The sequence below is a fragment of the Drosophila grimshawi genome, unplaced genomic scaffold (assembly GCF_018153295.1).
Source record: "Drosophila grimshawi isolate 15287-2541.00 unplaced genomic scaffold, ASM1815329v1 contig_848, whole genome shotgun sequence".
Classification (NCBI taxonomy): domain Eukaryota; kingdom Metazoa; phylum Arthropoda; class Insecta; order Diptera; family Drosophilidae; genus Drosophila; species Drosophila grimshawi.
The window spans coordinates 16,188,157-16,215,512 of NW_025063692.1; the positions used below are offsets into that span (position 1 = coordinate 16,188,157).

At 40.7% G+C, this 27,356-nt stretch overlaps 1 protein-coding gene across 1 annotated transcript in view; it reads left to right on the plus strand.

Moving 5' to 3' along the window:
• The first annotated feature begins 359 nt into the window (after positions 1 to 359).
• LOC6564928 (homeobox protein cut) overlaps positions 360 to 27,356 on the plus strand; it is an 86,107-nt gene continuing 59,110 nt past the window's right edge. The window contains exon 1 of the mRNA XM_043216067.1: positions 360 to 564. Within this exon, the coding sequence (XP_043072002.1) occupies positions 442 to 564 (123 nt within the window). The 5' untranslated portion in view covers positions 360 to 441. The remainder of the gene's footprint in view (positions 565 to 27,356) is intronic.

Here is a 27,356-nt window from a genome sequence, read left to right on the forward strand (position 1 = left end):
TGCGGCAACAACAACAACAACAACAGCAAAAGTGCGTGCGTGGGTGTGTGGGTGTATGTGTGTGTGTGTGTTGTGTGTGTGCATTTCTCTCCCCCTCGCTCTCTCCCACTCTCTGCGTGTGTGCCTCTCTCTCTGTCTCCCTCGCTGCTGCCACCAATTAACTAAACTAACAAAATTAAAAACAAAAAAAAGTTGGATTTACTAACCAAAGTGTAAAGCAAAAAAAAAAAAGAAAAAAAGAAAAAAACTATTTTTTTTTTCGTGGCTGTTTTGAATGCCTCAACAAATGCCGCTAGAAACGGCAGAGCAGCCACCACAACAACACCAGCAGCAGCAGCAGCAGCAGCAGCAGCAGCAGCAACAGCGATAACAACCAACAACCAACAACAACAACCAAACAACAACTCAAAAGAATCACACAAATCCAAAGACAGCCCACGAATGCAGCCAACATTGCCACAAGCCGCTGGGACAGCCGATATGGATCTGACGGCTGTTCAATCAATCAACGATTGGTTTATCAAAAAGGAGCAAATTTATTTATTGGCACAATTTTGGCAACAGGTAAGCGAAACACCAACAACAAACCCAATTCCCATCCAAATCATAATCGAACTGGGCATGCATTTGCCGGCTATTCAAAGTGTTGACAGATACAACATATATATATATATATACATATATATACGAGATATATATATATATATATAGAAAATGTGTTCATAGTTTGCAAAACAGTGTTCAATTGGGTTTTTCAAGTGTGTTAAGGTCTTTAATTGGCATAAACCCAAAGAGATGCAGTCAAAAATCGAAAAATAATCCGATTATGATTATATATTTAATTTATTTACATAATAAATGATTAGAACGAGAAAACTACTGGGAGACTGTGTGAGAGAGAGGGAGACAGTGCGAAGAGAAAATAAACAAAAGTTGCATATTTTTGTAGTCCAATTTATATATTTAATTATTTGTTTAACATTGAGGCGTAGTTTGGCACTAGGAAATAATATAATTTTATTATTGGCAAACAAATAAATTGCATATGGCAATCGGTGTTTCTTATAGAATAAATGTTGCATCAAATTCTGATACACAAAGATACTTGGTTTTTGGATGTTCAACTCAATATATTATTTCTATTTTATTATTTAGTTTTCCTCATTCAATGTCTTAAATAATAATTAATTTTTGGATATTCTCAGATTCGAATTTTTGTACAAACTTTTTAGGCATTCTTCAATATAAATTGATGAAAATGTTGGACAAATTTCTTAGTTTGTCCAAAAAAAAAAAAAACCTTCCATTAAGCATTTGTGACATAATTTTGAAAGTTTCCCAGCAAAGCTAAAAAAAAAAAAAACAAAAAACATGAAAAAAAAAACAGAAAAATAGAAAAACAGAAAAACTCCCACACTTAACAGAAAACAAACAACAATATGGATATTATATGCATGCACTTGTATTTTGCATTTTGCATTTTGCATTTGGCATTTTGCATTTTGCATTTGGCATTTTCCATTTTCCATTTTTATTGTTGTGTGTTTTTGTAATTCATTTGTAACTAATTGAGTTTGCGTGTCTGTGCCAATTGTTTTTATTGATTTCTGAAAATTTGTTTACAAAATGCAACAAAAACAACAACGGCAGCAACTGCAACAATAGCAGCAACAACAGCAGCAGCAACAGCAGAAGCAACAGCAACAATAACAATAATAACTAATAGCTGAGCGATTTTAGGCTTGAATTGTTTGCGAATTGTATCCAAATCCGTTTTGAGAGAATTGTTTTTTTTTTTTGTTTTCTTCGTTTTTTTTTTTCGTGCCTTAATCATTTGTCGAACTTTAGCTGATTGTTGAGGGAAATGTTAATGGGAAAAACACACACACACACACACTTGCATACACAAGATCAGCAAACACTTAACTTAGGCGAGACCTCAACATCATTATCATCATCATCTAGGCCATAATTATGATTCGCCGCAGCCAGACGACAATTTCTGGCCACATGCCAAAGTCGCAACTCCAAAGACAATAACAACAACAACAAGAACAAGTAGCTCCAATTGCAGTCAGACACAGCAGACATATATACATATATATATATATACATATATATTTATATGCACTCTACATTTATATATATATATATCTATCTATAACTGTATCTATATCTTAATTGGAGTTTGTCTGCAATCTAATTGGATTCGCATATGTGTATACAAATATATTCACAAATCAAACAAAAATCTTGGACCAGCTGCACTTACAAATATTGCAAGCGCCTCCCAACGCAACCCACCCCACCCCCAACCACTCCCTTATATTCGCAGAATGCAACTGCAACGAGAAGAGGCAAAAGAAATTCTCAGAAAATGGCTTTGCAATTGATTTACATTGACGAGGGACTCGTTGGTAGACCTATATAAATATCTACATGCCATCTAGTCATATATAAAGATGATCCATCTAGACATCAGTATATATAAATATATATATATATGTATAATATATAATATATATATATATATATATATCAGTATTTATTTGTCGATGTTTCCTTCGTTTTGCCGTCGGCAAATTTTTGCATGCTTGCATGAAATTCAATACAAATACAAATATTGATGTACAGATACATATACATACATATATATACATATATCTGTATGTATTTATGTGGCATGCTTGTAGCCGGCTACATCTGCTATTAGAAACTTACAGATCCGCATATCTGTTCATCTATGGATCTGTGGATCTGCGATTAGTGCAAAGTGCACCCAGCGAGGCAATCAATAAAACTTAAATAAGCAAAACCAATTTGCGGCCACGCCCCGTTTGCAACGTTGTATCTCCACAAGGAAATGGCTAGAAATATGTCTGTGTGTGTGTCTGTGTGTGTGTGTGTGTGTGGAAAGAGCCAGCCAGGTATAAAATCATATATTTTGATGGGCACTTATCTCCAATTATAATTATGATTGCTGAAAATGTGCCAAAGAAAATGACGAAAAATTAAACATTTTTTTTTATTGTTGTTGCTTATTTACTTTATATGAAGAGAACACAACTCAATTAAGTCGACAACTGGACAGTAAATACTCAATTTAAAATACATGAATATGTTTTATAATAGAGACACTATTTAGTCCATAATTCCATTGGATACATCATGAGGCACATTCAATCATTCATTCATATTTTGTTCCTTTCTTTTTCTATATAGTTGCATAAATACCCAATAAATGTGAATTTTCTTTTTTATAAATGAAAAGTTTTTGTAAGAAATAATAAAATAGATTTAACTTCAGTATTTAGTCAGTTTATTTTCAAATTTCAATTTTAATTACAAACTTTAAGTGCATATAGAAAACTAAAATATTCAAAGAGTTTTTTTTTCGTTTAAAAATTTAAAAATATATTCGGCTCGAATCGTAACAAAATGCTTAAAAAAAAAAAAGATTTGAAACCTTTTTTTATTTTTGTAGATTTATTTTCTTTTTGTTAGCTTTTCGCTGGTGATTGATTCGCAGAATTTTAGAGCGAGCGCGCTCTTAACGAGCATTTGATTTGTTATTAATGGGAGGCGAGTGAAATAATAAAAATGAAAAACAGGCGAACAGCAGCCAAGCAACTAACTTGGCAAATTGTCTGATGCGTCTTCTTTTTCGTATCGGATTCGGATTGTTTTCTACAACAAAAAAACAAAAACAAAAACAAAATCAAAATCAAAATAAAAATAAAAAGCTGTGTTTGGCAATTAGACACAGATCGATTTGAAGACCGACCTGTAATGATGTGTGAGTCGGAGTCGGAATCGGAATTGGAATTGGAATTGGAGTCGGATTTGAAGTGCGCCGGTGAAGTGATCTCATCGTGTAGTCAAGAGATCACTTTAGACAATTTGGGCTTATCAGCGAGCAGAGCGATCAACTTCGCTGCTTGCCAAAAATAGACCAACAAATCTGCGCCCATAAATATCATTGACAAGCCAAATTGTGTAATCATAAATAAAAAATAAAAAATAAAAAAAGCGAAGCAAAAAGACGCGCGCGAGTAACCAGAGACAAAAGTTTAAACATATTCATTTGTAAGGCCAAAAATAGAAGTTCATTAAATAATTAACGGGCAGCGGAAAGCAAATAAAGCCAAGTTAACAGCAACAATTTTAAGAACAAAGAAATACAAAAAAAAATATACATTGACAGCTGTTCAAAGTAAACCCCATCCCTCCACTTAACCCCCTAACCCCATCTGCCCCCTCTCTCTCTCTTCCTGTCTCTCGCTGTCTCTCTCTCTGTCTCTTTCTCTGTCTCAGTCGCACACTCTGTTATCTTCTTGGGCTCATTCAGCGCAGTTTTGTGTTTCAAGTACATGCGCCATATACACCCAAAATTGGCACCAATTCCTAAAGCCATCGAAAGCGTCAACAGCGTCAACAGCACTGGCCACAAATTGCCAGATTAACAGAAATTATTATTACCATATAGTACTATATACACTATATGTGCATGTATGTAAAAATCTAAGCAGAAGTAGCGCACTGCCACCAAAAATCGACTCGAAAGCCCCACATTCATTTCCGTACTTTCGATTGCAAAGCAGCAAAGCAACAACAACAGATAACAATAATAATAATAATAATAATTATAATAACAATACTATAATGAAAAAGAAAACAAACAAAAAAGAACAAAAATACTGAAACCCGGTCGCAATGCAATCTATAAACTTGACCCATTAACATGGCAAAAAGAAACTGCTCTCATTTGGCTAAGCAAATTAAAAAAAAAAAAAAACTGACAACCAAAAGAAAAAACTGTCATTGATTTTCGCTGACTACCAATCAAGAATGGACAAGACGACAACTGGCAACTGCTGTTTGACTGACCAACCAACTGACTAACTGACTGACTGACTGACTGACTGACTGACTGACTGACTGACTGACTGACTGACTGACAGATACTCCTCAACTCTGTGGCTTTCACAAGGGTGCAAGTCGGGGATTTTTAATTGCCAAAATGCATTGCAGAAGCGATACTAGAAACAAGCGCATTTTATCTGTTCACTTTTCGAGCTGTTTTTTTTTATATTCTCTTTTTTTTTTTTTGGCTTTTTTTTTTGTGTAGTTGCGGCATTAATCAAATCGAAACCGGTTCACGAGTTCCTGTGGCAGCCAGCAACACCACCACCACCACCACCACCACCATCGATGTTTTTGATAGTTTAAAGTTTATTTCAAATATGGCGGTCTCAGTGCATCAGTTGTGTGTGGCAAGCCATTTGCATATGCCCAAAAATGAGCAGCCCCTGGGCTCAAGGGTTGTCCTCAATGCCAAAGCTGTTAGATACACACACAGACATGCCAAGAGCACAAGATACACCAGATACAGTTAGGGATTGACAAACAGATACAGATACAGATACAGACACAGATACAGATAGAGATAGAGATACAGATAGAGATCAGCGGCAGCGTGTGTCATATAATTTTTAGCGTTTTAAGTGCAATTTACTGGGGCCGGGCCAAGCAGCCGGCAAGTAGCTAATGAGTCAGCCCAAGGGTTAAAAATCACAAAAAACACCCACATACACACACAGATACACACACATAGACATAAATATATATATATATAATATATATATATTTGCTGACACGAATCGAATCGAAACGAAGCGAAGCTGAATTTTTGTTGTATATTCTGAAACGGTCCAATGTGCGAGTCAATCGCTCGATCGCTAGAGATATGTTAATATAATTAAATTAATTTGTCAGCACGGAAATTAAAAACCACGCAGCCTCTCACAAATAACAGCAACAACAGCAACAACAGCAACAGCAACAACAGCAACAGCAACAGCAATATGCGAGTAAGTAAATGTATCTATAACAGGCGGCGGCCCCAAAAAAAAAACACACACACACAAACAGAAAAAGATATATATATATATATATGTATAATCAACCGAACGACAACAACGAAAAACGACACAAAAACTGAAAATCGAACAATTAAACTGCGAGATGCGGGGGCGAGGGAAAACTTTGGCATGCCACTAATAATGTGAAGTAAAAAAAATCATTTGAACAAAAAATTATTATTAAAAATTAAGTTCATGAACTATGTGTGTGTGTGTGTGTGTGTGTGTGGTGTGTGTGGTGTGTGTGTGCGATAACTTGTCTGACTCTTGATCAATTTTTATTATTATGATTATTACCATTATTGTGTACTGTTGTTGTATTTGTTGTTGCTTTTCCGGTTAGCTAGACACTCTGCTATTAATTATTAATAGCTGCCCCAGCTAATTGAAGCATTTGCTTGCCCGACCAATCCAATATGAATTGCTTCAATAACAGCTCGATGTGATCATTTTTAGTGCTGCATACTATCAATTTCCCCAAAAAAGAAGTCAATCAGCCGCTCAATAAATGCTTTATTTGACAACAATAAAATATTTATAAAATTAAAAATTGTTGTTCTTAATATTGGCTAAAGTCGATCAACATTAAATTGATCGACAGCAGAAAGTTGCGGCAACCAGTCTAAGATACTTTAAATGTTTGGTAACAGCTCATTGTCATCGCTTGGCCATCATTATTTACACATCTCTGGCTAAGAAGCCACCTCACAAAAAAAATAAAAAAATACAAAAATCACAAAAGCAGTCAAAATGAGAGAAGGCAGCGAGAGAAAAGCTAAATGCTGGCTTTTTGTAGATGAAAAGGAGATTCAACGGCTTTTGTGTGTACAACTTAATAACAACTAATTGTCTTTTTATATGCATCTCTTTTGGAGTATGAGTCTCTCTATCTCTGTGTGTGTGTGTGTGTGTGCAACTGCAAACCTGTCTTAAAAATCTTTTTAGCTGCCGCTTGTGTTTCTTGTGTACGATTCTTAACAATTTCCAAGCCCAGATCTTAAGACGGTTGCCCCAAACAACAACAACAACCACAGCAACAACAACAACAAACAAAACAACAACAGCAACAAAAAAACAACAACAACAAAAAAAGCAACGTTCGTCTTTCATCTTCAGTTGTCAGTAATTTGTGCAGCTCAATATATCAGTCGATATCTTATGAGTTTTTAATTTCAGGCTTCTCTCGGTCGCCGTACCCCGCCGTACCGCTCTGTGTACTCGCCGTAGTACTGCTGCCCATCAATTTGATTTCCTACACAGTTTTTCCAGCTGCCTGAAAAGGACAAATCGTTCAAGCCGCTCCACTCTGCTCGCTGAGGATATTGAATAAAATATCATTTCGTGCACGCCCCCCTTAAAGCGTAGTGTGCTGCACAACAACAAATTCAACACAAAAATAAAACAAAAAGCAACAGCAAAATAATAATAAAACAAAAAAAAAAATACAAAAAAAAATAAAAATAAAAAATAAGAAAGAAAAAAACACCAAGCAACAACAAGAAGAACTTTAAGACGTCGCTGAGTTGATGATGATGAGTTTTGAGAGCTGTTACCGGTTGCCAACACAGACAACGATGAAGACGACGACGACGGCAGTTGCTGCTGCTGCTGCTGTTGCTGCTGTTGCTGCTGCTGCTGCTGTTGCTGTTGCTGATGCGTATTGGCAACTTTTGTGATCGATACACGATGCAAAAGTTTCAGCTATACTGCCAACAGCCAACAGCCCCCTCTTGGCCCCCTCTTAACCAACCACAAACAGACAGAGATAACCCAGTCGCCCGTCGCCCGTCGCCCGTTTGCCCTTGTGCCGTTTGCGCTGCAGCCGCCTGTTGAGTAATGACCAACGCCCGAGGAGTGCACATTAAAAAGGAATCATCATTATTGGCAGTTCGGTGGGGGGATCAAGGATTATATGCAGCCATTAAGACAACACCGTCAACAAATATCTCGCACTGACTCTCTGTCTAACTGGCTGACTCTCTCTCTCTCTCTCTCTCTCTCTCTGTCTGCCTGACTCTGTCTCTCTGTCTCAGTGTCTGTCCGTTGCTTGCCACATTCTATTTTATATCATTGCATACCATTCCATTTATTAATTATTTCTCTGCTTGTTTTCCTTTTTTCTTATTTTATTTATTTTTATTTGTATTTTTTTTTGTGATTTTTTGTTTCTTTTTAATTTTTGCAATGCAATTTGGCTATTTTCAGTTTTTCTCGTTTTCAATTTTGCATGAAAATTATTTGCACACAGTTTTACAGCAGACGCCTCCTGCCGGCCTGTGTTGTCGTGTTTTTGCAATTTTTTATTGATGTTTTAATTAAGTTGTTTGGCTTTTCATGCCTCTGCCACCCCTCTCTCCCCTCCCCCCCCCATACACGCCCACACACGCCCCCCAAAAATGTGGATTGCTGCCGCTACCTTCCTGCCTCCCTCCCTCCCCCCTCCTCACCGCCCCCTTTCCCCGCGCCCAGCCAAACTATTGCCACTCCTCTTGTTTATTTTCTTGTTTCAAAATGTGTTGATTTTTATATACTACTACTCACTACTAGCAAGTACATCCCCTAAACCCCCTACACCCCCTCTTACACACCATACTCTCTCTCGCTCTCTCTCTCTCTCTCTGTCTCTCTCTCTCTCTCTTTCGCTCTGTATCTTTCTCTGACTGTTGTTGTTTTTATTATTTTTGGCACGGCATGAAAATAAGTTTAGAAAATAATTTGCTTTGACGTTGAGTGCTTGTTGCGATATGCAATTTGTTTTTTTCCAATATTTTCTTTCCTTTTTTTTTTTTATATGTTTTCTGTGCCCCAAGTTTCCAATTTGTTGTTGTTGCTGTTGTTGTTGTTTGTTTTCATCAATTTGCAATGGCCAATAAGAAGGCATTTTGGGCTAAAACGCTAGAAGCATTTCAATGTTTTGGAAAATGTTGCGTATATATCCATAACTATATAAACATATATATATATATATATATAACTATGTATATATTTATATTTATATTATTGTTATTATTTACTCCAATAGACTGTTAACAAAAAACAGTTTGCAGCTGCCTTGGCTATTTTCAGTTGAAGTCCAAGCAGTTTACTTGCTTCTATGTTGGCTTCAATAGGTTGGCATTGAAAAAAATAAAGACCAAGAAGAAGCTGAAGCTGAAGCTGAAGCTGAAGAAGAAGAAGCTGAAGAAGAAGAAGAGTTGAATAACTTTGCGCTAAGTAAGCCAATTTGCAGTTGGCAATATCACACATTTGGGGCATGCAATTTGCTGCTGTGTGTGGTGTCTTGCTTACACAATACAATACGCTCTATTGGGCACCTGGGCTTTATTATCATCACATCGAGTGTCAAATTTGGTTGAAAGAAACACACATACATTCATATGCATACATACATACATACATACACACATACATACATACATATGTAGCTCAAGTCTCAGCGAAAATTCAAAATGAAGAACCAAAACTTGTTTCTAATTCGGATCGGATCGGATCGGAGTGGAAAAAGGCGCGTTCGATTACAGGCACTATTAATTTTTATGCGCTATAAGTTGCCAGATCTAGAAGGACGAATACCCATCCACATTCTCATCCACATTCTCATCCACATTCTCATCCACATTCTCATCCACATTCTCATTCTCATTGTGATTCTCATGCTTGGCATTGACCAGGGCACGTTATTCTGATTCTGGTCTGGGGTTGATCTGGACTCTTCAAAAGGGTTCGGTTCGCTTACGGGTTTTGCATTGGGGTTGCATTGGTTTTGGTTACGGCTATCGCAGTTTGTCAGTTTGCCAGTTTGTCAATTGTCAGTCGGGCGCGCCCGATGTGCACTGCTATAATTTATCAGTTGTATGCAAATGAGTTTGATTTATTCAATGAGCTGCGCACAATTTTATTTTATGTCCATTAGCCCAGTAGATATCGCATTTTTTTCTTTGTGGTGCGTTTTCTTTACTTTTTTTATAATTTTTTTTATTTTTTTATTTTTTTTTTTGATTTGGAAATTAAATATAAAAAAAAAACAGAGAGAACTTTTTGTTGTTGCGACCCTTTTTAAGTTTTTGCTGGTAATTGTAGACACAGAGATATCTGTACAGCTGGCAGCGTTCAAATGTTCGATAGTTTTCGGGCTGGGAACTCGACATTCGACATTCGACAATCGGCAGTCGGCAGTCGGAGGGATTTGTCGCTGGCCGCTTGCCGCTTGCCGCTTGCCGCTTGCTGCATGCTGCATGCTAAAAAGCGAATCATCGACGCGGCTCATTGCAACGCAACAGACGTAAAAATATTAAAATGAGTGGAAACCAAAAAAAAAAAAAAAAAAAAAACGAAAGGAAAGGAAAGCAAAGGAAAAAAAAAAAGACAAAATGAAATGAAAATTAAAATACAAGGAAAAACTGTATAAATCTAAAATATATTTGCGGCATATGCGCGATCATTGACAGGGTGCAGCAGGGGCAGCGGGAGCGGGAGAGGGAGCGGGAGAGCAACAGTAAAATAAAAACATATTTATGTGTGCTGTTTGTTCCTGCGTCTGTCTGTCTGTCTGTCTGTCTGTCTGCCCCTATGTGTGTCTCAGTGTGTCTCAGTGTGTGTCTGAGTGTGTGCGCCCCACTCAATCATAAAGCATTGGCAGGCGTAAATCAAATCAAGTAGCAATGCAACAGTAACAACAACACCCAAGCAACAGTTGCCTCTTGCCGCCTGCCGCCTGCCGCTTGCCTCTTGCTGCATGTTGCACGCACAGTCAGTCCCTCGATGTCGACGCTCAGACAATGATTAAGTAGGCAAAATGCGCTACTTACCCCGCGCCTACACACACACACACACACAACACTCCTGGCTGCCACTCTCTCTCTCTCTCTCTCACTCACACTGTCTCTCTCTCTCTCTCTCTCTTTATATATATATATATGTGTGTGTGTATCTCTTTTTAGCTGCTTGGACCCATTCCCATAACCATTCCGATTCCCATTCCCGTTGTTGTGGCATTTTTTCCCCCTTTTATGTTTTTAATTATTACCGTACGGCATTTGGCGGCAGCTTGACTAAAACACACACAACACACACACAACACACACACAGCACACACACACACACAGCACTCACCATACATGCATTGAAAAGCAACAAATCTTTGCATCCCATATCAAGATCAAGTTGTGCGAAACTCTCCTCGAGTCAGATTTAGTCTTTTGCATTTATCGCCCGTCTCCAATTCCACACAACTCAGCAACTGACAGTCCTTGACAAACATGTGTCTGTGTGTGTGTGTCTGTGTGTGTGTGTGTGTGTGTCTGTGTGTGTGTGTGTCTGTGTGTGTGTGTCTGTGAGGGAATTCTATTGATCTCATTAGTAATATGACATGGACACTAAATGTGTTTTGAATTCTTGAAAAGCTCAATTTGTCATCTTTGTTCAGCTCATCACAACTAATACTTCCCTCTATCTCTCTCTCTCTCTAAGTCTCTCTCTCTCTCTCTCTCTCTCAGCATATTTTTGTAAATAAAAAAAACCTCAACTATTGATCGTTTAGCAACTCAAGTTCTTCTCAAGTGATCTTCTCACAAACGAATTTCTCAAGTGTCTACAAAAAATAAAGAAAAAGAAAAGAAAAACAAAGCTTGGAATGGTAAATGGGAAAAGGCGCATCACAGAAGCATCCGAATTGATCAGATTGGATCTGATCTGATTTGAGAGATGATAATATGAAGCAACGCCTACATAAATGTATATGTATATATATACATATATATATATATATGTATATATCTATATACATATGTATTGTGTATGCACAAAACATGAAATTCTCACACAATGCCAAACCAAAACCAAAACCAAAACCAAATCAAAAAACAACAAAAACAACAACAAACAGCAGCAGCAGCAGCAACAAGAACAACAAGAAAACAGTAAACGGATCGCTTTGCTTTCCACACAATTTTCGTTGATCATGATGATCATGATGATGATGATCATGAACATCATTTGTTTGATCATGATGAACTGCTGACGCTGCTTTTTGAAGTATGGACGACAAGTTCTTTGACGCTCAGCTTCTTGTTTTCAATGGCATTTTGTATTTTGTATTTTGTATTTTGTACCGAAAATGATGCTTAAAACATGTATGAATTATTATATAAATCAGCTGCATAGACGACAGATCAGCAGTGGCAGCGGCAGTGGCAGTGGTAGCGGCAGTGGCAGTGGCAGCCACTTGAGGCAGCGCTGAACAAAACGCTTGTTCTCCCTCCAATCCCAACCCCACCTCCAACCGCACCTCCTCCGCCACCTCCTCCTGCTCCTCCTCCTGCTGCTGTTCTCTGTTGTCATTTACTAAATACTCGGCTGTTTAGCTGCTCGGGCAAACAACTGCCAAGCGATCAATGTGATCAATCGCGCTTCAATTTTTCTTGCTGCTGCTCAAAGATATCTTCTAGATGGGGTTTCTTAAAAGTTTTTGTTTTTTTCTTTTTTTTTTCTTTTTTTTTTAATTTTTTTTTTTTATTTTGGTATTTCTGTTTTGTCGTTTCGGTTTTTGTTGTTTTCATCTTCAATGCTGCTGCTGCTGCTGCTGCTGCTGCCGTTTTTGTCAGCGGAAATCTTTTGTGTGTGTGGCTCAAGTGGTGCCTCTTGTTAATGTTGTTGTTGTTGTTGTTGCCATTGTTGCTGCTGTTGTTGTTGTTGTATTATTAACTAGTTCAATTTTTTGGTTGCGGGTGTGTGCGGGCGGCCTCCAACAAGTGGCAGTTGAGCGCCGCTAAGTAGCTCAGATAATGGCAGCGCGTAATGCCACAAAAGTCCCCCCCTAAAATAATTGAGTGTCAATTATACACACACACACACACAGGCAGGCAACTAGTGAGTTTTTGGTGTTACTTGATGTCAGCTGTTGAAAATATTAAACACAAAATTATAGGCGTAAATATTATGCATTTTTTCTGTCTATGTTTGTGGCTGGGGAGCTGTTTGGCAGCAGCAGCAGCAGCAGCAGCAGCACACACTCACAATTTTTAATGTGTTTTGTGTTTTGTATTTAGTATTTTTTTTGTTTGTTGGTTGGCTGCTGCGACAGGCGGCTCTCAAGCGCCTCCATTATTAATTTACGAGCTCGACAACGCGGGAAAAAGTCGAGCAATTCCCGTGGAGCTGGGGCAGCATGCGCAGCATATCCCACATACATCTCCGATACAGATACGCATACATATCTGTATCCAATGATTGAAATAACATTTTCGGGCAATCAATGACTGCATCTACAAGTCAATCGATCCAAGTCTTCAAAATGTTAATAAAAATCAACAATTTCCTTGAAACAAATTCAATGCAAGCAACCAAATTGTCTACAAAAAAACAGAAATGCACGCGACACACTTATTCAAGTGGATTTGCGACAACTCCACAAAGTCTACAAATTCTACAATAAGAAAGCCAAAAAAAAAAGCCTAAAAAAAAGCCTAAAAAAAGCCAAAAAAAAAAAGCAACAAAAAATAGCATACTTGGTGAATTAAAGACATGTGGATGCACTTTTAATATGCATAACAACAAATTGCACTTGCTTGGCAGCCATCATCGTCTCCTGGGAGTGGGACTGGGACTGAGACTGGGACGAGGACTGGTACTGGGACTGTTGCCACTGCCACTGGCACAGCGACTGGGGGCATTGTGGAACAGCAGGCTAATAAAAATTTTCGCTTCTGCCATATCGAACGACATAAAAACTGATCGACAACGACAAATATAACTCGGAGACATCGTCGACGGGTTGAACGTTGCGGTGGAGTGGGGGTGGGCTGGGTTTCCTTACACTTATACATATATATATATATATGTATATATGTATGTATTCTTTTTTTTTTTGGGCTGCCGGGCGGCACAAATTAATGTCCACAACTTGCTGTCTGTCTGAGTTTTGCTTTGCTTTTTGGTGTTGTTGTAAATTTTAATGATCTGTCATTTCGATTTATTTTATTTTATTTTCGAACACAACAACGACATATTCACACACACACACACACACACACTGAAAAAAAAAAAGCCAAAAACAAACCCGAAAGAGCCAGAGACAAAAGAAGCACTGCTCTTGCCGAGCAGGGGGTGGCGGGGGTGGGGATGGTTTATATGTATGTGTATGTGTGCTGGGGTATCGCTCGATCGCTGACTGCCACTTCATAGAGCGCACGTCAGCTGCATATTAAATTAAAAGGTATTATAAAGTACTAGGCCAGCGCAAGCAAGGCAGAAAGAGCGCGGGTGGGGGAGGTGAGAGGCAGATACAGATACAGATACAGCAACAGATATGTGTAGATATGTAGATAAAAAAAAAAGAAGAAAAAAAAAGTGAACTTGTGCGACAGGCAAAACAGACAATCCCACAGTTCGATATAAAAATATCCAACACACATCAATAGAATTTGAATTTGAATTTGAATTTGAAAATGAAAATGAATTTGAAACCAAGTTCTCAGATCAATTTGGCATAGATTCGTTTAGCTGCTGGGGTTGCGGGGCCATGTGGAGGGGGTGGCGCTCGCGCTGGGAACTAGAGCGCATTGCTGTCATTATTCTGACACACACACAAATGCATAATATAAATATATTTATGTATACTTATATTGTGTGGCTTTTAATTTATTTGTTTTTTTGATTTCACAATATTTCGATCGACCAAGAAAATAAATTTTACCACATAAATTTTCTTGTTGTTGTTTAATTTTTTTTGTTTTTGTTTTCTTTTGTTTTTTTTTTTTTTTGTTTTTGGCCAAAAATAAAAATTTATTGAAAATCTGCCATGGGACACGGCGCAAAACAAAAGAACGCAAAATTATCATAAAATCGTATAGGTATTTCGGGGCGCTAAAGCCCCTCAGCAAATTGCCCGGTTTATGTAGTACATAAATAAAGCGACATTTAGTATTATATATATATATATATATATATGCATATATGCTATATATATGTATATGCCATAGATTATGGCCATCAGCCGCTTTTCGATTGCCGATTGGCAACCGTGCGCCCCCCTCCCTCGTCGCTTGTGTGTGGGCGTTCATTGTCTTCGAAATGCTAATCCCCCCTTCCAATATAGTATCGGGTATTTGGTATATATAATTCAGATGTTGCCACATCTTTTCAATCGTGCTGCAAGCTCGACAACTGCCCAATTGGTGGACTGAATCCAATTGCCAATTTCTCAAAAGATTTTTGCAGACAACAGCAACTTCTAAGAATTAGTTTAGTTGATCAATAAATATATCAATATATATATATACATTCTATATTTGTGCTTAATTTGATGATTACATATCTGAAATGCTCGTATTTTATGAACAATAATTATATTTTGTGTGTGCTGCTAATTCGAATAGTTTATCGCTGTGGAGATACCCTTACCTTTCTGTGTGTTGGCCGACCAATTGTCATTTGGGTTCCATTAAACGTTTAATAGGCCATCAAATACATTTATGGCATTTATCAGTGCCCCAACACACACACACATACACACTCTCTCACTCATCAGGCAGACCTCTTGACTGCGTGCTTAATGTGCTCCAATCATAATTGGCAAGCACTGATAATGCAACCCTCTGCAACCCCACCCACACACACACACACACACACACACACATAGCCATGCCCCCTTTTAATTATGAAATAATGTCAAAAACGATGTCTAAACACCCCAACACCCCCCCGCCCCGATTTGAGTTGGTCTATTGTCAGCTCAACGCAAAACTTTGCGCACTTTTAATTGCCTACAATTTTTGGCCCATGAGCCGAATGTGTGTGTGTCTGTCTGTGTGTGTGTGTGTCTGTGTGTGTGTGTGTTAGTGTTAGTTTTTGGCCTGTTTTGGCTAGTTATCGGAGCAGAATTCTATTGAATTTTCGCTGTGCTGTCCTGAGGGGCTCCGGCTGTTTAACGAGCTGATGGCCTCGCAACCATTATGAAGTCATAATTTCTGTCATATCATGCGGACTGCCGATCGGTGGCTGTTGATAAGCCGTTGCTGCCCTTTTACCAGGAACCAACCAACAACAACAACAACAACAATAACAAGAGCAAATCGAGTGAAAGAGAGAGAGAGAGGGAGAGGGAGGGAGACACACTTAAGTAGCTGTCAAGGCGCATAGTTGAAGTGTTTAATTTGATGCAGCGTTGCCAGACTGTCAGCTGCTACAGCAGCAGCAGCAGCAGCAGCAGCAGCTCAAAGCGCACTACAATCCTCAAGTCATTAACCCTTTCACACACACACACACACACACACACACACACACACACAGACGTAGACAGGCAGCACAGACAGTTACAGTTATAGGCACATTAACAGTTTGGTTGCTGCTGCTGCTGCTGCTGTTGTTGCTGCTGCTGTTGCTTTGTTGGCCAAAAACTATGCCAAAAACTTTCAAGGACATGTGCAGCATATACGCAACAGCAACACATGCGTTTTGCGGCATTTTCGAGGCAAACACACACACACAGAGAGAGCGAGAGAGAGAGAAAGCGAGAGTTAGAGTGAGACAGCAAGTGTCTCTAGTTTCTGCTGTGATTTTTGTTTGCTGCCGCCGCAAAACGTGCGTAATTAAAAGTGCGTGTCTATGTGTGTGTGTGTGTGTGTGTGTGTGTGTCTGTGTGCGAAAGCCGTTGCTTAAGTCTTTAAACTGTGCACACACACACACACACACAGGCACACACACACACAAATTGAATACTGGCTCAAATGTATGCTAACAAAATTGTTAGTTGGCGCGTTTTAAACTGTTGCTTTTTGTATTCAAGTTGCCAGCCAGGCTATAAGCAAACACACACACACACACAGAGAGGGAGAGAGTGAGAGAGAGAGATGGAGAGAGAGTGAGAGAGAAAGCGACTCAGTAATCAGTCGCTGGCTGGCAGCCTATTGAGCTAAATAGCCAAAAAGCCTACGGGAAGCCAGCAAAATTCGAATAAATATGTTAAATAAGCTCGTTTGTAATATTTAAGTTGAAGTTGAAGTTGAGGTTGAAGTTCGAGTCGTAAATAAATAAATGAAAATAGTTGTAAATAAATGCCACACATATGCATGCCTCACAGCTCTTTTTGCAACGCTTGCTACTCCACTTTTTGGCCAGGCAGGTTTTTGCAACCAACTTTCGTGCTTCTGCTGCCAGCCAGCGTGGGCTGCGAGGAGCCCACAGCTGTGTGCTTAATTTACTTCTTGGCTCTCTCTGTGTGTGTGTGTGTGTGTGTGTGTGGGCGTGTTTGTGTGTGTGTGTGTGTGTGTGCGCGCCTGGCGCTCTGCTACACAAAAGTTGACGTCGCCTTTCTTTAAATTTAATTTCTTTTTGCTAGTTTTCCTTTTTACAACCCCCTTGACTGCTTCTGCTGCTGCTGCTGCTTCTGCTGCTGCTTCTGCTGCTGCTGCTGCTGCTGCTGCCGGCTGCTTAGAATTTTCATTATTATTTGTTGTCTGAGGTTAGTTTTTCACTGCCGACGCCGACGTCGATGCCGACGTCGCCTTTTGGCACAATTCTTCGGCTGTGCGCCGCCTTTTTACTGCCAGCTTTAATTAGAACATTTTGCACACTGACTGCTGACAGTCTGCTGTGGCAGTCTGTGTTGTTGCTGTTGCTGTTGCTGTTGATGTTGCTGTTGGTGTTGGTGCTGTCTCTGCTTGTTGTGTGCTTTTGGGGCAACAGTTGGGCAGCTTTAAGCCAAGTGAAGAGAACTTCAAGGTCTCTGCCCCCCGCCTCTGTCGCCGAGTCGAGTCGCGCGCCCCTTCCCGTGGCCCGCTTTTATAATCGCATTGAAAGTCTAGCGGCATCTGCCTTTTGTGGACTAACCCTTGTATTTAAAGGCTCGAGCAAAACCGCTGCATGAGGCAACGGGGGTTAATTTTGCGCACTGCTTGTTTTGACTTAAATTTCACAAGCTAAATGCCAAAAATGCCAATAAACACACACACACACACACACACACACACAGAGAGAGGCACGAGGCAAGCGCGCGTCCAGCACTCGTCCAAAAAAAAGAAGCAGAAATTGTTGCCACAAAAATGTGAAAAAGTGCTGGAATTCAACGGCAAGCGTTCCACGGCGGTTTGTTGTTCTTGAATCGCATATTTGACAATCGCTTAATCTATGTTTAAGATACACACACATATACACACACACACTGACGCACACACACACACATATACATATAACTGATTCTTGTTCTTCTGCTTTCTGTTGCAGGTACGTTAAAATACCATTTGATGTTGTGAATCATTGAAGTCTGCACGTAAGTAAGCATTTAGAATTAGCAATGCCATCATCGAGCATGCCCGACTATACAGCATACCCTGCAGCCCCAGCAGCAACTTGAATTACATTTCTCGCATTTGGTGGCAACCAAAATAGTAGCTGCGTGTGAAGTTGCATGTTGCCGCCTGATGATTACGAGCATGTCACAACAGCAGCAGCAACAAGAAAAATAATCGCTGCCTCTAATTAGGTTGCGCAGACGCGCAATGTGCAACCCCTGGAAAGGAAGTCGATCAGGAAACGCGATCCACTCCACACACAAACCTATATATTGTATATATATATTGTAGAATGTAGAATGTGTGGTGTGCAGTAAGTCCACATTTTGATTTATATGCACGCCCGCGCCTCATCTGCTTTTTTACGAGTCTTCGATTTGGTACAGTTTTTATGCCCTTGTCATGGGCACTGTGCAGTGTGTAATGCATTCAAGTAGACGTTGACAAGCCGAACACTCTCTCTATATATATATATATATATATATATGTGTATTCGATCAGCATCAGCTGATGAGTCTATACAGCCTATCCATCGATTTGTTGCTTAGCCAACTTATCTCTCAGCTCAAAGGCATACTAAATTATAGGGTATGTGAGTATCGGTGTGGCCAATGATAGCACTCCTCTCTCTTGTTGTCTTATTGTTGTTGTTGTTGTTGTTGTTGTTTTCCCTAAAAACTACGTTGCGTGCGTTATGCAAATTCTTAAACAGAACTGAACTGAACTCAACTGAACTGAGCTGAGAAATCAAATTAAAAGCAAGCGAACGCATCATTTGCAATGCTCAGCTTCATTGTCTGGCTGGCAGCCCTTATACGAGTACAGCAGCCCCCTCGCCTCACCTCACTTGCCCTACACTCCCCCAAAAACCATACACTCCCACCCCCTCCCCTGTTGGGCATGAGTCGTCTTCCGCCTTCATGTCGGCATAGAAAGGAGGATCCCCCAACGGAGCATTTTTAATTTGAATTTCCGTTGAGCATAAAAATCTCATGTGGCGGGCATTGTGTGTGTGTGTGTGTGTGCGTGTGTGTGTGTGCGTGTGTGTGTGTGTGTGTGTGTGTGTGGCGTGTGTGTGTGCCTAATAAATCTATAAAGTGGCAAACGCAAGTACACGCATTATTACTTTGATTTTTTATGATGAAGACAGGAAGCGAGACAAGATGATAACGACGACAACGTCGGGGGCTACCCACACACAACAACAACAACAACTATAAAAATGTATCTGGAGACGCAAGTATCTATATCTGTATTTGTAGCTGTGACTGTATCTGTATCTGTAGCTGTAGTTGTAGCTGTAGTTGTAGTTGTATCTGTATCTGACTGTTGACTATTGCTTTTGTTTTCATCGCGTTGATTGCTTTGATTTGGCTCTGACTCCATTGTCGACTCAGTAACTACTGACTTTGACTCTGACTATGACTCGGAGTCTGGCTTTGACTTGGGTTTTGTTTTTTTTGTTTTTTTTTTTCGTTTTTTGGGTTTGGATTGCTTTCAATTTATTTTGGACTTCCGTTTGTTCTACATTGACATGCCAAAGTCGCGTTCATCGCGGCTACAAATCGAATTCAATTAAGTGGCTTTCCGCCGCCACGTCCGCTCTCTGGCTAACTACCCAAACTGATTTACCAGTTAAACGCAACACTTTTTCTGCCTCAACCACTTCTCTTACCCTTACCCCGCCCAGCCCTGCATCGTACCCCTTTCGTTGTTTCGCTTCTTGTTTTTGGCTAGGCAATTGATCATACTAATGATTATTATCTGACCGAAGCGACGCAAACTAACGACTAACTGACCATACACACACACAGAGACAAAGACAGAGACAGAGAGAGAGAGAGAGGGAGTGAGACAGAGAGAGAGAGAGACTGAGACTGAGAGGAGACAGACGCTTGATGATTTAAGTCAACTTAGCTCGAGAGTAGCTCGAACGCTTCTCATTGTGCGATTGTTAAACACCGGATGTTTAGCTAAGATCACAGATGAACACACAAAGGCAAACAGAACAGAAAAAAATATATATAAAATACTCTCCCCAACCACTCCTTGCGTCTATCCAGCAAGCTGGTAAATCAGTTTTATGTAACTGTCTTTGGCTGACGAGTCTGAAAACTAAATAGGAAATCTTAGAATTGTGCTAAAGCTTCATTTCGTATACGTAATATATAATTCCAAATAAATCCATATCAGTTGCAATGCTCAACAAGCTAATTGAGGGCAAATACCAATTCCGCCGATGAATGTGAAGCTGTCCAAATCTAAGATATAATCATAATAAATGATGAATAGTATTTGATTTGTAATTAAATTCAAGCTATACTATTGCGCACTGTGTAGATAAAATGCTGAAAATGAATTGGTAGCCAATATAGGAAATACTTTCTGTAATCTTGCAGCGAGAAGAGAAGTGTTCATCGCACAGCACAGCAATCAAACAGAGAGGGACACACACATATATATATATATATATATATATATATATGCATAGATAGTAAAAACGATGGAGTAACACACACACATATATATATATATATATACATATGTATATACATATGTATTAAATAGAAGAAATAAAAGCAGCAGCAACAAAGCGCAATTTATTGCTAGTGGTATTCTATCCACATAGCAATCCATATACATGCAACCCACACCCCATCCCTTATTCCCAATATATATCGTATTCGTAACTGTGTGTAAGTATATATGACCGCTTCCTTTCTATATACAAATGCTGAAATCCTGCGCGCTCGAAAAAAAGAAGAAATATAATAATTTGTTCTTATATGCCGCGACTTTCGTCTTTTTCTGTTGCTGCTGCTGCTGCTGCTGCTGCTCGATTTTCATTTCTGCTAAAGCGCGCAATCAAGAACAGGCAGCAGCAGCAGCAGCAGCTAACCTACCCTCCCCTGCCCATCCCTACCCACTCTCACACTCTGCGCCAGCCCGTAAACTGCTCAGTAAATTTAAGCCCCAACCCCTTATTCACACACACACACACACACACACGCAGACAGAGTCAAACACAGAGACAGACAGACAGACAGACACGGAGAGCAACTCAAAGCTCCCTAGCAGTGCCCCTAAAAACAAGCCACCCAACCAGCCAACCAGCCAACCACCCAGCCACCCAACCACCTCTTGAGAGCTTTTCGCCATTTTTCCTGTCTTTTCTTTCACTTCTTCATTTCGCTTGGGTATTTCTATACATATATACATATATACAAATACATATATAAGCATATGTATGTATTTCTTCTTCTTCTTCTTCTTCCTTTTTCTTTTTCTGTTTTTTTTTGTTCGTTTCTTTTGCTTTTTACACATATCGAGAAATATCCTTGAATCGAAATATATACGGCTCCTCCTATTGCCCAGCCACCCAGTCACCCAGCCACCTAGCGAAGCCCGCCACCTAAACCACCCCCTATATATCTATACATATTCGACGAGCGTCAGAAAGAAACAGCAGCCGGTAATAAAAAATAAAAGAAAAACAGGAGACGAAACCCGAAAGTGAAGATGAAATAAAATAAAGCAGCAGCTGAATGGGAATTCACACAGATAGCACAGGAGGCAGCAACAGCAGCAGCAGCAGCAGCAGCAGCAACAGCAGCAACAGCAACAGCAGCAGCAGCAACAGCAGCAACAGCAGCAGCAGCAGCTGCGGGGGCCTCGACTAGGGAGCAACGAAATCAAAAAAAAAAAAAAAGAAAAAGAGAAAAGAAAAAAAAAGCCGAATGAAACGAAACTCGGATAAAAATAGGGAGCGCATAAAAATTGGCAGCAGTTTGGGTACACGGAGCTGAGCAGACAGCGTTGCAGACAAGCGCAACCCCTCGAATGCCCGACCGGCTTGCCCATCCCCCCACCCCCTCTCCCCAACCACCCACCGACCCAGTCTCTTGCACAGCCACCTCGCCATCACACTTTGTCCTTGTGTACCGCCCAGCGTTCGGCGCTCTCCGAAACGCATACACAGCAACAGCAGAGGCAGTGGCAGTGGCAGTGGCAGAGTGGGACTCTTGAGAAGCTGGAGGGAGCCTGACTGCTGCTGCTGCTGTTGCTGCTGCTGCTGCTGCTGCTGCTACTGCTGCTGTTGGCATCGTCTCGGCTAAAACGACAAATGTGAAAGGACATTGTCGTCGTCATCGTCATCGTCATCGTCATCCTTCGTCCTGCCACAGACTTTTGCTCGTTATGACGACGACGACGACGAAGTTACAATCATGCTGGATATAAACCTCAGCATTCTGACGCTGCCACCGCATTCGACGCTATGAGTGCGTCGACACCGACTCCTAACTTGTGGCAGACCTGGCAACCACTGCCCTCAACCCAGTCCAATTTACGGTGCCTCATATTGACAGTTAAGACCATCAGACTGCAGTTCTTGCCATTTATGTTTGTCCGTTCCCAATCATCCTGTGTATCGATAAGCTGAGCCCTTCTTCTTTTGGAATAGATCATCATGATTTAAGTCCTTCTTTTTCAATCTATACTTCCGCAGTCTCCAACTTATTAGCTTGATTAACTGCTTCTTCATTTTTTCTCTCATTTAATATATTATATTTGTCTCTAAATTTGTAAATTAATTTCTACATTTTTTATTTATTATTTTAGAAAGTCTATTTTTTATTTAAAGTTCTACGATTTTTTGGAGTTCAGTTGTAGCCCCGATTTGAGTAGTTTGCCAATTGAATTTAATACACATTTAATACACACATGCAATAAGCTGCTGCCAAACTATGCGGCTATAACTACAGTTACTACAACTACACACACACACACACACACACACACATAGATAGATGTGAGTAAATATGTGTGCATGTGTATTCAGTTGCATGGAACACGAGCAGGAGTCGAGGTAGGAGACTCCTCGCTACTCGCTGCTCACTGCTCGCTGCTCGTCTGTTTTTTCCTTTTTTCTTTTATAACATTCTCTTTCCTTTTTTTTTTTTGTTGTTGTTTTTTTTTGCTTCTTCTTTGCTTTACTGACGCGCCCCAAAGTCCTTGTCTGTGTGTGTGTGTGTGTGTAGGGCTCTATATGCTCCTGCTGCTTCCTTCTGCTGCCATTTCGTACGTTTCGTTTCGTTTCGATTCGTTAGCTTCGGTATTTATCGACCAATGATATTGGAAATATGTCAGAGATGCGCACAAGGCGGAGGCAGTCGCTGCGCTCGGACCCCCATCCACCCCTCCCCCCTCCCCCACACACACACCCCACACACCCCTCAACGACCGTTCCCTAGAGCACACCAACTATGGCCACAGTTCCACTGTTCGGCTCCGGCGTCTATGCTTCATTGGGTGATGCCAAAAAGGGGCAGGGGGGCGGTTGGGTGTGTTGCGGGGGCATGGTCGTTGGTCGGTCGCTCGTTCGACGGTCGGTGCGCATCGATTCGGTTTTGAGTGTTGGGACCCAACTTGGAGTTGCTGTTAATTTTTCCTTTTTTATTCGCATATGTGTACATGTGTGTGTCTGTGTGTGTGTGTGTGTGTGTGTCTGTATGAGTTTGCATCCCTCGCACACACACACACACACACACACGCATACGTTGTCAGCTCATACGCCCCTTTGCGCTGCTGCTGCCACCGCTGCTGACAGCGACGTCGCAGCTGTCGTCTGCGTTCTTCTTTTTTTTTCCTTGTGCCATTTTGATTGGAAAATCGCACGCAATTGGAAATTTTTGCTATTGGCTGTGCGTTCGATACACACACACACACACACACACACACACACACACACACACACATACACACACACACACACATCTACTCTCGTAACCTCGGAGAGCGTCGCGTTTGGGGCTTGGCGTTCGCTGGCGCTCACATTATGGAAAATCAATCAGCAACAGCAACAATAAAAAACATACAAAAAATATAAAGAATCTTCAACAATAAAAGTAACTCAAACTCAGCGGCGGCAACAGCGCTGCCAACGCTCTCAGTAACTGCACTCGCTCACTCGCTCTCGCTCACTCGCTCTCGCTGCCGTTCTCGCTCTCGCAATGCACTTGGCTTGCAAGTTTTTGGCCAAGAAACTGCAGCAAATAAAATAAAATACAATTTTAGTGGCTGCTGAGCAAAGCACTCGAAAATAAAGCTCAATACAAAACGAGCCATTGAGTGGAATATGTCTCTCTCTGTGTGTGTGTATGGGTGTGTGTGTGTATGGGTGTGCGAGCAAGACAGCGAGAAAGAGAGCGCGCGCGAACGAGCGAGCCACAACGAGTGAGCGAGCGAGCATTGCGTTGCGCTCTAAAAGTACAGCTGTGTGTGTGTGTGTGTGTTTGGCTCGCACAGCGCGAGAGTGAAAGGGAGAGAGAGAGCGAGTGAGTGAGAGAGAGAGAGAGTGGACCCTGCGTTGCTGCAGCTGATAAGACACATACGTGTGAGTCTCTCTGTGTGTGTGTGTGTGTGTTCGTTCAATGTATGTTCGATACGTAGAACCAGAGCAAATGAATGAAACAGGCACACACAGTTACACTTACACTGCTTGGGTGCGGGGCGGGGCGGAGCGTTGTGCGGCAGGGTAGCTGCTAACAGAACAGAACAGAACGGAACAGCAGTCAGCAGTCAGCAGCGCTGCAGGTTCGACAGCAATACCCTCCTGCACTCTAAAGCTGAGCTGAGCTGAGCTGAACTCAACTCAACTGAATTGAACTGAACTGAGCGAAGGGTCGTCGTTTCGCTCTCTCTCTCTCCCTCCCTCTCTCCCTCTCTCTCTCTCTCTCTCTCTCTCTCTCACTCTCTCACACTCGCCCTCTCTTTGCCAGCTCGAGCGTGTATGTGTGTATGTGTGTGTGTGTGTCTGCGTGCGGACATCGACTGCGTCGCCGTCATCGTGAACATCATATATAGATAGATTTTTAACAAACCTGATTGGATGTTATTGACTGGCGCACACACACACACACACACGGCCACTTGTACTGGCTGATTCGTTCGCCTGCCCATCCATATATGTATGTGTCTGAGTGTGAGTGCGAGTGCGAGTGTGCGAGTGTGTGTGTGTGTGTGAGTGTGTGTGCAGCACACATTGACAGCTTTGGTACATTAAATATTGACATGCAACCAGCACCCGACTGCCTCGACCAAATGGAAAGTGGTCGATCGCATGGGTTTACTGTGTGTGCTGGATGGGAGGTGGTGGGGTGGGGGGGTCAGTGGGTAGGGCGAGGGTTCCGGGCGCCAATGGACACACCACGTGCTTATATACACACACACACACACATGCACACACAAGCACATATGTAGCTACATACACACACATGAGCTCGTTCCTTAGCTTAGCCGGGATTTTCGCTTAAGTTCGACGTAAAATTGCAACAACAAAAAAGATATATATATATATATATAAATCTTTTTCTGTATGATAAAGAAATAATGGAATAATTCTTAGTGCATTTCTTCAATATTCTCGTTCATCTCTGAAAAAGAAAAATAATTTAAAAAGCGCTTTTGTCGTTTTTACTTTTGTAAATTAAGATTGATCTTGAAAATGGGATTTATTTTTAGGTTCTTTAATTTACACTTGCACACAAACTTTTATACTTATTCGAATGTGCGAAATTGTTTTTCTTGGTATTTAAATATTCACTATTAATCTGTTAAATTTGTGCACTAATTTATTTATTTATTGACTCATTTTGTATTTATTTGGGTAACACATACTTTGCAGGAATGTATATACATATATATATATATAATGGCAAATATGTTTACTGCTGTACGAATACCAATGATAACATTTTTTTATTGGAACAGCCTCGTTCAGCATTTTTATTATCTATATTAAAGGCAGAATACAGAAATCAATGAATCATCAGCTAAGCATAAATAATTGAATCATTTGTATATGAAATGAATTTGCATAAGATAAGCTGAAATTAGTCACAAAATAATCAAGTAAATATTAAATACCACGAAAATAAGACAAATGAATACTGCAGAGACTGCAATTATGATTGTGGCACATTAACTTTAATCCAATTGACTTGAATTGGTGGCCCAACTGGAGTCGTTCAAGTGCTCAGTGTTGTGCCACATAAGGCACTCAGGCAGCTCTGAGGTACTTCAGGTAAGTGCGTGCCAATGGTCACACGGCAACTCATTAGCCCCACACACACACACACACACACACACACACACACAGACACACAGACACACACACAGACACACATACAGACACACACACCCGCACACGCACAGCGAAAACCAATCACAAGTCGTTCCAATAATACCAATACAAGTGCGTCCTGCACACTACTTGCCTGCCTGTATATACAGGCGAGGCGAAAAGGCGTTGCCAATAATATTGAAAGCAATCCATATATGTGTGTATGTATGTACGTGCCACACGTGGCAATATGTGTACATATGTGAGTACATGCTTACCTACGTGCATGAAATCCATATACGATATATGTGTGTGTGTGTGTGTGTGTGTCTATATATTTATGGGTGCTATGTACGCATGCATCTGTAGCTGTATACATGTGTGTGTGTCTGTGTGTGTGTGTGTCTGTGTGTGTGCAAAAGGTTAACAGCATTTCCAACATACTCCCGAAGCTACAGTTAGTGCTGCTGCTTTTTTTTCGCATCGGCTCCCTACACACACATCCACACACCTACACACACACACACCCACACACACACCCACACACACACACACACCCACACACACACACACACACAGACACCCACACACAACGATTCACTCAGTCGTGCGTCGCCTTCGCCCAATCGAATTCAATTGACGCTCAATTTTTATGTGCTGAGCACAAATCGCAAAAGCAGCAAGCAGCAAGCAGCAAGCAGCAGCAGCAGCAGCAGCAGCAAAAAAAAAAGAAAAAACACAGCAACAACCTGCAAATGGGGCGCCCAATGGCTGTCAATATGTTAAATGAGGCAGCCGAGAATAACCGCCCCAGTTGTGCCCCCAGCCCAGCCAATCAGCTAAAAAAGAAAAAAAAAAAATCGAAGCAAATGAAAAAAAAAAAAAAAACAAAAACAAAAAACGAGAACCACCCAATAATCATCGACGCCACTTTACCCCACCGAAACCAAAACCAATCCAATCCAATTTGATATATGTATGTGTGTACATTCTTCTGCTGCTGCTGCTGCTGCTGCTTCTTCTTCT